At 45.3% G+C, this 13,163-nt stretch overlaps 1 protein-coding gene across 1 annotated transcript in view; it reads right to left on the bottom strand.

The window, feature by feature from the left end:
• LOC138968507 (serine/threonine-protein kinase PLK4-like) overlaps positions 1-13,163 on the bottom strand; it is a 106,801-nt gene that overhangs the window by 64,546 nt on the left and 29,092 nt on the right. Inside the window, exons 6-7 of the mRNA XM_070341076.1 lie at positions 8,091-8,323; positions 6,097-6,158 (exon numbers count right to left, since the gene is read on the bottom strand). Of these exons, the coding sequence (XP_070197177.1) occupies positions 6,097-6,158; positions 8,091-8,323 (295 nt within the window). The remainder of the gene's footprint in view (positions 1-6,096; positions 6,159-8,090; positions 8,324-13,163) is intronic.

Below are 13,163 nucleotides of genomic sequence, written 5' to 3'. Positions count from 1 at the left end.
CGGTTTTATCCTGTGATCAGGGCGAACAACTATGGTGTGTATGCTATGCGCTAAATATGATACCTTTTTCTTTCGAAAATATCATCGTTGGAGCCAGGAATCGCCACCGATGGCTTGCTGATTACTGGAAATGTTGGCTAAGCATGTGTTTTTGTAAACTTACGTGACCTCAAGCCAAACCCACGTGACCTTGATCAAAACATGTGCCGAGCGATCATTTCCGCAATGAATTCTGAACTAAGATGAACTCGTGAACGCTGATTTTCCAATGAAAAGGGTATCGTATTGTGTGCGCGCTGCATAACATACACATTAGAGTTATTTGTCCGGATTGCAGGATAAGGCTGATCGGAAGTGTGGAACATGCTCCAGATGTTGTGAAAAACTTGTCTGAGGTACAAGGGCTCTTACTCTTCCAGACAGCTGAAAATCCTGAAAGAGTTATTTTCGAAAATCGTCTATTGCCAGAATGTGTCAATTCAATGTGTGAAAATAAATGCAATTCTGAATCACAGATAAAAAGTTCAAATTTCAAAGTTATTGAAACTCAGCAATTGTCAGTCGTTGTATTGTTTGTCTGTACATAAATAAATGAGTAAATAAGATTGCACTTGTAAATAAAAATGCTCATAAAACATGGTGGTTTTCCCTGTTGCTGTAAGCAATGATTTCCGGAAAATGTCTAAGCCAAATACTGCCTTTTCCTCTGTGTTAAATTGTTTCTTTTCTTTCTTCTCAGTCTGCAAAATAAATGCTGAATGAATACAGCAAGTAAAGTTATAAGTATATCGAAACAATAAGTAATCAAAGTCTAAAAAAAACCAGTACATGTAGGCTTTTTTTAATGGGCTAACTCAAGAAAAGCACAATCTGCAAGATGAGATCGGAAGCGCTTGTTTCCTCTTATTTGTCAAGTTTTAAATCACTCAAACTCCAAGTGCTATTGAGTAAATCAACTCTCAAAAATTAGAATACACAAACAAACATGCAACATATAGGTGAGTACACATCCAACAGCGGTTTTGGAAAATAAACCAAACAAAAATATACGATGTATAAACGTTCACGTTACTTTTATTTTCAATTCATACCTACCGGTGTTTACACTTTGCATCAAACGTGAGACAACATTTTGACACTATTAAGGGCCACCTTATCGACAGTATTTAGGAGCCACTTTATCGACCACTTCATTTTCTCTACACTGACCAAAGCCACAGGCAATAAGCATGCCCACATATTGAGGCAGATCTCGCAAGGTCACGCAAGGTAACGCAGATTTGTTTGCTGATAGAGCAAGTCAGCTATATATCTCCTGATTCGGAGAAACTGACACAGACGCTGCAAATGTGTAACGTTCTAGATTCTTTTGATCACACAGCAAATAAACGGTATACCATAATCGAAAATTTTTAATTAAATTTTCATTTGATTAATATACTTACCCGAATCACATAATAGCATTGGCGCAGTCAGAGATGCTAAGGGGTCTGAAAAACGCTATCCCGTCTATAGTATAAGGGAAGCAACCCCTACAAAAAAGTAGCAAGCTTGCCACACAGGGTTACCTCCCGTAGTGTGCACTACGTCACCTACTGTACCCACACATGATATCCTCATTCGACTTCTAGAATACTTTCATTTCTTTTTTTCATTTCATTTTCATTACTTTATTGTCCCATCGCTGGGAAATTCGGGTCGCTTCCTCCCAGTGGAAAGCTAGCAGCAACGGAGTCGCGCTACCCAGGTGTCTGCGTGTTTAGGTGTATTCAGCCATCTGCACTTATGGCAGAATGACCAAGATCTTTTACGTGCCATTGTGATGACACGGGGGTGGGACATGGCTTCCGTCTCTGGGTCTGCACATAAAGTTGACCCGTGTCCGTCCCGGCCCGAATTCGAACCTGCGACCTTCCGATCCCAAGTCCAGTGCTCTACCAAATGAGCTACCGGGCTAAAAGCGGGGAAGGTGGGAGGGAATTACCTATGTGATTCGGGTAAGTATATTAATCAAATGAAAATTTAATTAAAAATTTTCGATTAAATTACATATTCTTACTCCGAATCACATAATAGCAGATAACTCCAACAAGGTGGTGGGTAAGATCAAAAAAGTTCAAACTCACTCTTATGTTCTGGAGAGGCATTGCCCCGCTGCCACCAAGGCAGGGAGGTACCGTGATCCCTCCCGGCAAACCGCAGCGATGCCTCTCAGGTAGATAATTAATACAGACGTCGTCCGAGCGCCAGGAGGCTGTGCGCAAGACGTCGTCTAATCTCCGAGACCGTAAACCGGCCAAGGAGGAGGCCCATGCCCTGGATTCGTGTACTCAGTCTGAGTCGAGGGGGAAGACAGGCTGAGCCACCCCCATTCGTGACAGGCTCCCATATAGGCTTGCTTAATGAGAGCCTACACCCACCTGGCCAAGGTAGCCCTCGTAATGGCCCTATCCAGAGACGTGTTCAGAGAAATGAACAAGAGCTTCTGCGAGCTCGAACGAATAGGTTGGATGCGCGCCAGATAGGCCTCCATGGACCTAACCGGACAATTAACCATATCCGGGTCGCCCTGCGCCCAAAATATGGGAGAGCGGCTTCACCAGAACGCACGGTGAAGGCTGGCCTGGTGTCTGGTTCTTGGCCAGAAAAGCCTCGCGAAAACGCAAGGACCAGGAACCATCCTGCTCCCGGGCAATGTCCTGAGGACTGCCGGACAGAGCGTGGATTCCGCTACCTCTGCGAGCAAAGGCCAGAAGTAGCAGGAACAGAGCCTTACGTGTAAGGCTAGAGAGACTGGAGTCTCCCAGAGGCTCAAAGTCCGCCAAGGGTAAAAACTCTAGGACCAGGAAAAGGTCCCGCGTGGGCAAAGAAGAGCGCTTGACGTCCTCGAGGGACGCGCCCTTAAAAACTCCAGCGACGACTCCACTGACGTTGATGGTATGACCAATCTGTTTGAGAGTCGAGGCGATCGCCGATCTACGACCTCCAAAGACGAGGAGGAAGTCAGCCAATGCTAAAGTGCCCGTGCAAGGCCCCCCGCCATCACCAAGGTGGAGGGCGGGGAGGGGGGGGGGTGAAGCCGGGAACGCCTCATTGGGGGTGGGGCTTTCCACTGGAAGAGCCCCTACCCCTGCCCGACGAAGATCTCTTGCCCTACCCACGAGATCTTTTCTGGAAAGCAGGGTGCGCCTGAGCGGAGGTCTTAGCCTGCTGAGGCTGAGCCTGCTTAGGTGCGGCCTGCCTTTGCCGCTTCAGAGCTTGAAGCGCAAAAGAAAAGAACTGCTGTTCTCTGTTGGTTTCAATCTCCTGCTTCCTGGCATCAGAGGCCAGGTTGCCGAAGAGAGAACCGTCCACCAAGGGTGACGATCTGAGGGTGTTCCTCATCGACTCCTCAGAAAACTGGGAGTGGGCGAGAAACAAGTCCCTTCTGCACGAGACCGCATGAAACAGTGCAGAGAGGACAGCCTCATCTGTTCCTCGTTCACCCTTGGAGAGGAGTGTGGACACGCCCTCCGCGTCCTGCTCTTTACTAAGAGTAAAGGGCGCCAAGGAATCTGTCAGAGCGCGAGAAAGCGCCCGCAGGAGAGTCTCGGAAATGGAACTGAGTTCCAAAAGCTGTCGGCCCACTTCCTCGGAGGATAGGAGAGTCTGCTCAGAGAGCGGCAGAACAGAATCCTTCCTCAGTGGCTTCGAAAGAAGCGGAAGAAGTTTCGGCGTGACCGGTAACGGCGCACGCGGTAGGGCAAAAGACGACAGCCGGTTCCGTGACGACCTTGGCCAAGGCAACCTCCTCTGAGCCGCTAAGGGCACGAAGGAGGAAGCCTGCACAGGAGCGGCAAGGTATTCCAACGCCAGATCCGGAGCTGAACCGTGAGGAACCAGCAACGGAACCGACACCGGAGGCAACCCGCTGCCGGAAGGAGCGGGCTAGGCGAAAAGACGAGAAAGTTGAAAAGCTACTGAAGGTGATTCTTCAAACCGGAAGTAGCTATCTTCCTCTTTCGCCAACCGGAAGTCAGCCATCGCTGACGGCCGGACGCCGAAGCTCCTTCCGGAAAATAGCGTGAAGGGACTTCTGCAGCAGCTTCGAGCGCAACCCTGAAGCTGGCCGGAGCCCCCGAGAGCGTCTGCTCATTGTCAATGGACCTGGAGTCCGAAGCGACAACCGAAGGGGATGGCTCAAAGCCAAAAGAACCCAACAAGTGACGCTGAGAGGGGAGGCCTGAAGCCTGAAGTCCGTGCTGTTGGCAATCAATGGTACTCATATCCTGACTGAGAGGAAGTTGAGAGGCATCGGAAACCGAAGACAGTGGTAGAGAGGAGCTAGCGGCCACCACCGAAGTGTGTGGATGCTGCTGTCCCCAGACTAAGCCTGTATGCCCAGAGGGCGAGCCATGTCCAAAATTCACTGGCGACCAAACGGCAGCAGCGGGAACTGAACCGGAAAATCCGGGAGGAGCCAGAAGTGCAGAAGCAACAGCAGAGCTATGTCATAGCTGGTGCTGAGGAGCCTGCGAGCTGAAGCCCGGAAACCCTAGGCCGGAACCGGAAGTGACAGTAACCTGTGCACTACCCGTTTGACCTACACTTCCTGCCAAAGCAGGAAGCGAAGCTGCCGGAAACGGCTGCTGTAAAAGGGTAAGGCTCGAACCGGAAGGGACCATGGGCTGTCCGCAACCAATGAACCAACACTTCCGGCAGGAGCCGGAAGAGAAGCTGTCGCGAACGACTGCTTACGTATAGCGCAGCTCGAGTCGGATGGGACCATGGTCTGTCCGCTTTCCGACGAGGCACTACTTCCGGGAACCGGCAGAGCAGCTGTCGAAAACAGCTGCTGCGGGCACATACCTTGTACTGGCCGCATCCCCGAAGGGACATGCTCAGGTGCACTCCCGCAAGCGGAAGCCACCGAGTGCCGGCCAAGAAGAGAAACTTGTCCCAGCGAGTGGAGTCCAGAGACATCACGGGCGCCAGAAGACTGGGCCGACGATCCGGAAACGCAAGTGAGCGGCGAAGACCCGGGGGAAAACATCCGGAATCCGAAGACGCCGGCGTCACCAGAGAAGCCAACGAGCGAGGGTCGCCTACCCCCGGGAGGGAGAAGGAGCTGGCCACAGGGTCCGCACGCAAAATGTGCACGGATGAGGGTACGGATCTCTGGAAGCAAAGCAGAAAAAAGACTAGCCACCAGAGCGCTAGACTCTGGTGTAGACCAAGGGTAGAACGGACGCACTAGCGGCCGAACCTGACGTCTGAGAGCCAGAAGGAGTCTCCTCCGGCACCGAAATAGGCACCGAAAAGACAGTGTTAGGCTTAGGATCAGAAACATGTAATATGGGGTTCTTAGCAGAAGACGTGGAAGACGAGGATTTGGGCTTACCAGGGCCCTTGCCCTTACCCTCGGCCTCCCCCCCCCCCCCCCCCCCCCCGTTTTTTCTCACTATCCGCCATACCGACGACGTGAGAAAGTAAACTACTGAAAAGTAACAAAGTCTCAAGGACGTAAACTTCAGCAGAACCGAAACTAGCACTAGAATACAAGCCACCAAAGGTAGCTACAACAACATGCTACTGGCAAAAACGTTCAAAGTCCGAGCACGGTATAAACAACACGTGCTAGAGAAAAAATGGCGACCAAAATGGCGGCCACAACAACAAACTACTGAGCAAATTTATAAGTCCAGAGGACGTAAAATTTTCAGCAGAATGAACAATGCAAAACAACAATGCAAGGAACAATCTCACCAGCTAGAAACAGCTAGGAGCAGACGGGGAACCAAGGCCGGTGGGTGTCAAGCAGACAGCAAAACCGGCCAGGAGCGAAATCAAGAACGACCTGTCTCTCTGGCTGAAAGGAGTCGAATGAGGATATCATGTGTGGGTACAGTAGGTGACGTAGTGCACACTACGGGAGGTAACCCTGTGTGGCAAGCTTGCTACTTTTTTTGTAGGGGTTGCTTCCCTTATACTATAGACGGGATAGCGTTTTTCAGACACCTTAGTATCTCTGACTGCGTCAATGCTATTATGTGATTCGGAGTAAGAATATGTAATTTAATCAAACTTTTAGACATATGTCAGACTTCACAAGCTTACCTGTTGGACTTTAGCTGACACAGACTTGGGTTTCTTGGTCATGAAGGGATGGCTAAGAACATCTGAAAATGCACAAGAGAAATGTCAATTTCTAAAAAGGTAAGGATACATTTAGTCAATCTGGCGAATCATAGTTTGTATGAAAGTTGAAACTGAATGCATTTTTTTCTCACCAAGACAAGTAGGTTCACCGATACTCTGCAACCAAGAAAGCGCTGACTCATTGAATGAAGATATCTTATTATAAGTTTATGCAAAACGTGCCCAACAGCCAGCTGCCATCGCTTGAAATGACAGCCGGTACAGCGCAATAGCCCTTGTGCTCAACAGAAAAGCGTGACTTTTTGTATTCTTTTGCACTTTCTGAGCTTGTATTTAATCCAAACATAACACATGTATATATTTCAAGTTTCAGAGAATGATGAAGAATATAATGCAATCATTTTTGAATATCTCATTGAAATTTTAATTCTAATTTTAAGGACAAGACTCATTCATTGGATTTTGAGCTTCCAAGCTGAAATGCAATCCCATAGTCTGGACTTCGTCAAAGATTGCTTGACCAAATTTTCAATTTGATTGAAAAATTAGGGCGTGACAGTACAACCTCAACTTCTGTAAAAAGCCTGATATGACGTCATGAAAGACATTTATTGAAAAACATGAAAAAATAACACGTCTAGGATAACGTTTCGCTGGCAAGACCAAAGGTATGTGTAGTCATTTGATATTTTACCCCACTTTTTCACTTGAAAATGTCAGATTTGTTCTTTTTTTCTTCTCAAAATACATATTTGCAATGTTTTGTTGGACTGATCTCTTCCTGACAAATATAATGCAACCACCTGTTATTACACAGGTTGGCATAAAGGATCACAGTTTTGTGAGTGCCGTGATTGGTACTTGTTGTAAAAAAAATACAAGTTTATCCTACATACGTGAGAGAGACCATCCATGTGATAAACAAACCATCTCTTCACACACGTGTAGATCATGTTAATGAGGACAGGTCAAATTACAACTGGCAGAGACCTCAAAAATAATTAGCTACTGCTTGTAATGACAAAGTCACCAAAACAATCTTCATTCTTGAAACACTTAGTTGTTTCCTCTGAAACAATTTTGAGAACTTACACTTGACCCTGTAATTTATATTTCGCTTTTGACGTCAGAGATTCAACTTTGGAAAAGATGCATAGACAATTTTGACATTCCAACCATATAATAGTGACACAACAACGCAAGCTTTGTGTTCATTTCTTTTTTTTATCATTCTTTCAACTAAGGTTTACTGTTTTCTTTGGAACCCACACATTAATGATTATATTCAAATTTAAGTGACGCAATATTCAAAGTAAACCCTCACAATGTTAGAAATGGCAAACTACTTCTGACGTGAATGAATGATTGCCAAGTCAAGTGAAATGGTTTCAAGTTCGAAAGTAAGTCAATTCAAAGCGACAGAGCTGTTTGGAAGTTTGAGGTAGAACTAGAAGGCACGCAAGTACAGAATGTAGGATAAACAAAACACTACATTGCTTGCTGTGTCATACGAGGTAACACTTGTTTTTTTCCCCCAATTACATGTATTGTAAAGCTCGGTTTTGCTCGCATTTCAATACAGTCGAACCTGCCCAAGGGACCATGTCTTGAGAACGACCACCTGTCCAAAATGACCACCTCAAAGGGTCACCCACAGGCTTTTTCTCTCTACAAATTCGCCTTTCCATAACGACCACGTGTCTATAAAGACCACTTTTGGTCAGTCCCTTGGGTGGACGTTATAGACAGGCTAAACAATGGCGGGTACTGCTCACAGCCCCACACTGCAAACATTCCTCCTCCCTTCACCTCTATCACCACCTTACATCCTACCCTTGGTCTCATAACGATAAACCTTTTAAGACGCAGCAAGCCATGCAGTACCCTCTACTTTGAAAATGGCTAGCGTGATTACTCTTCTAAGCCTAATGCCTGGATCCATTACCACTCACCACTGATGTGAATTCGTTGTTTTGGGTTCTTGCGCAGGAGACACTGAATCAGCTCCTGAGCTTCAAGAGAGAGGTCAGAGGGCAGGTCATATTCCGCCTGGATGACTCGATTCAGTGTGCTGCGAACAGCGTTGGTGTCAAAAGGAGGCCGACCTACTAGCATGGTGTACAGCATACAGCCCAGTGACCAAACATCAGTTTCTAGACCATGAGCTGAACGCATGGCAACCTCTCTGTGGGAAAAAAAAAAAATAAATAAATATTATAAACAAATTGTGTAAGTGTAATTAAGAGTACCGCCCTTAGGCTATGAATGCAAAATGAACATTTCAACAGAAGAAAAGAGACAAAACGTTGTAACCATGTTTACCAACATAGGAATAGTTTGTAAATGTGTAAAAGTTGCTCTTGGATCGAGACCATTGAACTTATTCCCCTCTCTGCTTCTTTCTCTCTGTAAACTGGAAGGGCTGTTTATTTTTCGGTTAACACCCGGCAACCAAAAAATAACCACACAGCAAAAAGGCTGAATCCTCAATAGCTCATTGGTTGAGATGCAACACTTTGTGGGCACTAATTTTAGCGACAGAAAAGTTCTCAACGCTCACATGTACGAAATATACATTTCTAGAGCAGACAACACAACCATACCACATTTAAACTAACAACTACATGTTTCAACACACGAAATCCAATACAAAATGCATGAGTTTGGATAATTTTTTTAATCAAAATCTACCTTGTTTAACCCATCTTACTCTATAAACTGTAAACATTACACATCTCGTCTCAGTGAATATTAAAAATAATGGTTTCAGTTCGCGGTCATCAAAAAGCTTGCTGAAGCTCGTATTTTTGATGATCCGTCAACTTCGACCATTATTAGTAATATTCACTGAGACTCAGAGATCCTGAGGCACACATTATACAGGCAAAATAACTCTCCTAATAGACTACAGGGTGTAGACTTGTATCGTTCAGTTTCGCTATCTCGAGTACTCAAGAGTTTATGTAGACCTCTACATACGCATCTCATAAAATAACAAAAGAGGATGAAAGTTGCTTGTTCACTTCGATGCTCGTTATTCTCTCACTCTCAGGTGCCAGAAGACTGGTTCAGCATAATCTCACTTACTCTGTTGTCCGCTATATTAACCCTTAGGCTGGTTGTCGCGACATATGTCGCGCTACTTTACGTATACTGTCACCTGGTTGTCACGACATATGTCGCGCTACTGGCTCAGTCTGTTTGGTCGGTTCCGATTACCTCCCATGGATGCGAAAACCTATATGACCGTTTTTTGTTATTTTTCTCTCTGTTAATTCACCAGTGGCTATGTAACATGTGTTACAGAATTGCACCAGTGTAAGGGTTAAATAGAAAATTTCAATAATAAATTTTCATTTGATTAATATACTTACCCGAATCACATAAAAGCATTGACGCAGTCGAAGATGCTATAGGTCTGAAAATGCTCTCCCGTCTACAGTTAAGGGAGGCAACCCTTCAAAGAAAAAGCTGCCTCGGTGCGTTAGTCAGTGCGCTACTACGGGACATGCAGCGCCACCACCAGCTGACAGCACGTGGCTTATCATTGCGACTTTAATAGAATACATAGAAACTATATAGCGGGGCCGGTGGGAGGGACTTAACTATGTGATTCGGGTAAGTATATTAATCAAATGAAAATTTAGTATTGAAATTTTCGATTAAATTACATATTCTTACTCCGAATCACATAAAAGCAGATAGCTTCAACAAGGCGGTGGGAATCTATAGTATACCTTGGAACCTACTGTTAAGATCTGGAAAGGACTTGTCCTGCTGCCACTATGGAATCTATAGTATACCTTGGAACCTACTGTTAAGATCTGGGAAGGACTTGTCCTGCTGCCACTATGGCAGGAAGAGAATCTCCTGCCTGATGCCGGAGATGTCTCTGAGATAAAAGTTCAGAAAAACATCTTCTGATTCCCAGTAAGGTGTGCGGAGCACATCATCCAGTCTTCTAGAACGAAGTACTGCTAGGGATGAAGCCCATGCCCTAGTCTCATGAACTCTAGCGGAATCGAGAGGAAGGACAGGCTGCCCCCCCCCCCCCCCCCCGTAGGTAGAAGTCAAGGGCTCGGACCCGGCAATTAACTAGATCAGGTTCACCTGGCGCTAAGATGCGACTGAGAGGCTTGATATCAACCAGCGGAGAAGGCTGACCCGGCTTTTGGTTTTTCGCTAGAAAATCCGGACGAAAGCGGAGGGAGACTGAGCCGTCAGACTCATGTGTAATGTCCCCTGGGCATCCAGAAAGGGCATGCATTTCACTTCCTCTGCGCGCTGTTGCCAACAACAGGAGAAACAGAGTCTTGTGTGTTAGATTGAGGAGGCTTGTAGCCTGAAGAGGTTCGAAATCCTCTGAACGCAAATATTCTAGAACCAAGAAGAGATCCCATTTAGGGACAGGAGTGCGCGTCCTGACCTCTTTAAGGGTGGCGCCCGAGATGACGCCACGCCACGCCATCTATAGACCGACATATCTGTTTCAAGGTCGAGGAAATAGCAGACCTCCGAACTCTGAGGGACGACGCTGACGCGCCCGAAGAGGACAGGAAAGAGAGGTGATTGGCCACATGGACTGACCGAGGAGAGACCGCACTATGTTTTTTATATTTAGTCAAGTTTTGACTAAATATTTTAACATCGAGGGGGAATCGAAACGAGGGTCGTGGTGTATGTGCGTGTGTGTGTGTGTGTGTGTGTGTGTGTGTGTGTGTGTGTGTGTGTAGAGCGATTCAGACTAAACTACTGGACCGATCTTTATGAAATTTGACATGAGAGTTCCTGGGTATGAAATCCCCGAACGTTTTTTTCATTTTTTTGATAAATGTCTTTGATGACGTCATATCCGGCTTTTCGTGAAAGTTGAGGCGGCACTGTCACGCCCTCATTTTTCAACCAAATTGGTTGAAATTTTGGTCAAGTACTCTTCGACGAAGCCCGGGGTTCGGTATTGCATTTCAGCTTGGTGGCTTAAAAATTAATTAATGACTTTGGTCATTAAAAATCTGAAAATTGTAAAAAAAAATAAAAATTTATAAAACGATCCAAATTTACGTTTATCTTATTCTCCATCATTTGCTGATTCCAAAAACATATAAATATGTTATATTCGGATTAAAAACAAGCTCTGAAAATTAAATATATAAAAATTATTATCAAAATTTTTTTTTCGAAATCAATTTAAAAACACTTTCATCTTATTCCTTGTCGGTTCCTGATTCCAAAAATATATAGATATGATATGTTTGGATTAAAAACACGCTCAGAAAGTTAAAACGAAGAGAGGTACAGAAAAGCGTGCTATGCAGCATAGCGTAACCACTACCCCGCTCTTCTTGTCAATTTCACTGCCTATGCCGTGAGCGGTGGACCACGAGTATACGGTCTTGCTGCGTTGCATTGCGTTCAGTTTCATTCTGTGAGTTCGACAGCTACTTGACTAAATATTGTATTTTCGCCTTACGCGACTTGTTTTTAATTTGAATGTTTTATTTTGTTTGAATGTTATTTTATGAAAGTAATGAATAAACAATGACAAAGAATAGTCACTTTTTGTATTTTGGGTTGTTGGTTTTTGTTTTATGCGACAAAAACAGTCAAAAACAGACAAAACTGGAGTACAGGGGGAAAATATTTCAGCAGATATGATTGTCACACTTCTAATTATTGTTATATTTGATCTTTCTGGGTATGCTCTAGGGGATTACTAAGCAGATTTTGATTATCAGGCATGGAAATTGAAAATTGTAAAAAAGGCTGAAAATTTATCACTGAAGACGCGAAGCGTCAAGTCGACGGCGCAAAGCGCCTAGCCTTACCAGTGGGGTCCGGGGGCACTTGTGTGACCTCATTTCTGACACTGTGACCAAATCAGACAATGACATCATAGCTTGATGACCTCAAAAACAACTGAGAAAATATCAATGTAAAGTTTTTACGAACATGACCCCGCTGTGACCCCAAAATGTGAGGGGGTAAACCAAACAAAGGTAATGTTGGCAGATTATCAAACCCTTGAAGTGTTCAAAGTTTCAAAGCTCTAGCTTCAAAAATGCCTGAAATAACATCAACGTTAGGTCATTATGAATCGAACATGACCCCCTGTGACCCGAAAACTTGACGAGGGTCAATCAAACTTAGGTCAAGTCGGGAGATTAGAAACCCTTGAAGTGTGCAAAGATTCAAAGCTCTAGCTTCAAAAACATCCGAGATAACCTAAACATTACGTTTTTATGAAACGAACATGACCCGAAACTGGGGTCACTTCGTGTGATGACATTTATGGGCCGCGGATAGTTCTGAAGAGTGTCTCGCACACGTGCCCGATCTGATGGAAGAAGAAGTCCTCCCTCAAAACGATCTGCCAGAGATGGATGAATCCCCTCGCCAACTGTATCCACTACTATGCCTGCGTCAAAATCATTGTCCGAAGCAACATCCGTGTCTTCAGCCGAATCAAACTCATTTTCGAACTGCTCATGAGCAAATCTAACCGAAGCCCCGTCTTCTCCATCCGCTTGCGACTCTTGCGCTGAACTGCTTTCGGTTCCATGCGACTTAGTTCCACGCGATGTTGAAGCAACAGGCGTCGCATTAGGCTTACCAACTTTCTCCAAATCAGATAGTCTGCCAGACAAGGCAGTCATTGTCTCCAAAATTTTGTCCATTTTCAGAGTAACTTCACAATCACGTGGGCCAGACGAGCTCTTCTCTATCGAAAGAGAATTATCAACTCCCGCCTTTTCTGACGGTATCACTTCAGAAGGTTGTGCCTTCGCCGGTTTCTTGCCGGTTTTCTTCCCGCCAGCAGCACATTCACCACCTCCCGAGTCCGCCATATTACCGAACGAAAACCACACGAAAAAGTGATATTGATTCCTGCGGACGACCAAGCGCACCCGTTACAGTATCAAAACAATTCAAAATCAACTCCAAAGATTTTCAAATCTTCAATGGAGTAGTGCCCAGCCTTAGCACAGCGGACCTTCTGTGGCCCATAGTTCGCCTCAGGCGATAGT

This window comes from Littorina saxatilis, linkage group LG6 (assembly GCF_037325665.1).
Source record: "Littorina saxatilis isolate snail1 linkage group LG6, US_GU_Lsax_2.0, whole genome shotgun sequence".
Classification (NCBI taxonomy): domain Eukaryota; kingdom Metazoa; phylum Mollusca; class Gastropoda; order Littorinimorpha; family Littorinidae; genus Littorina; species Littorina saxatilis.
Note: the sequence above shows the minus strand (reverse complement) of the source record. Positions and strands in the feature narration are given on the sequence as shown.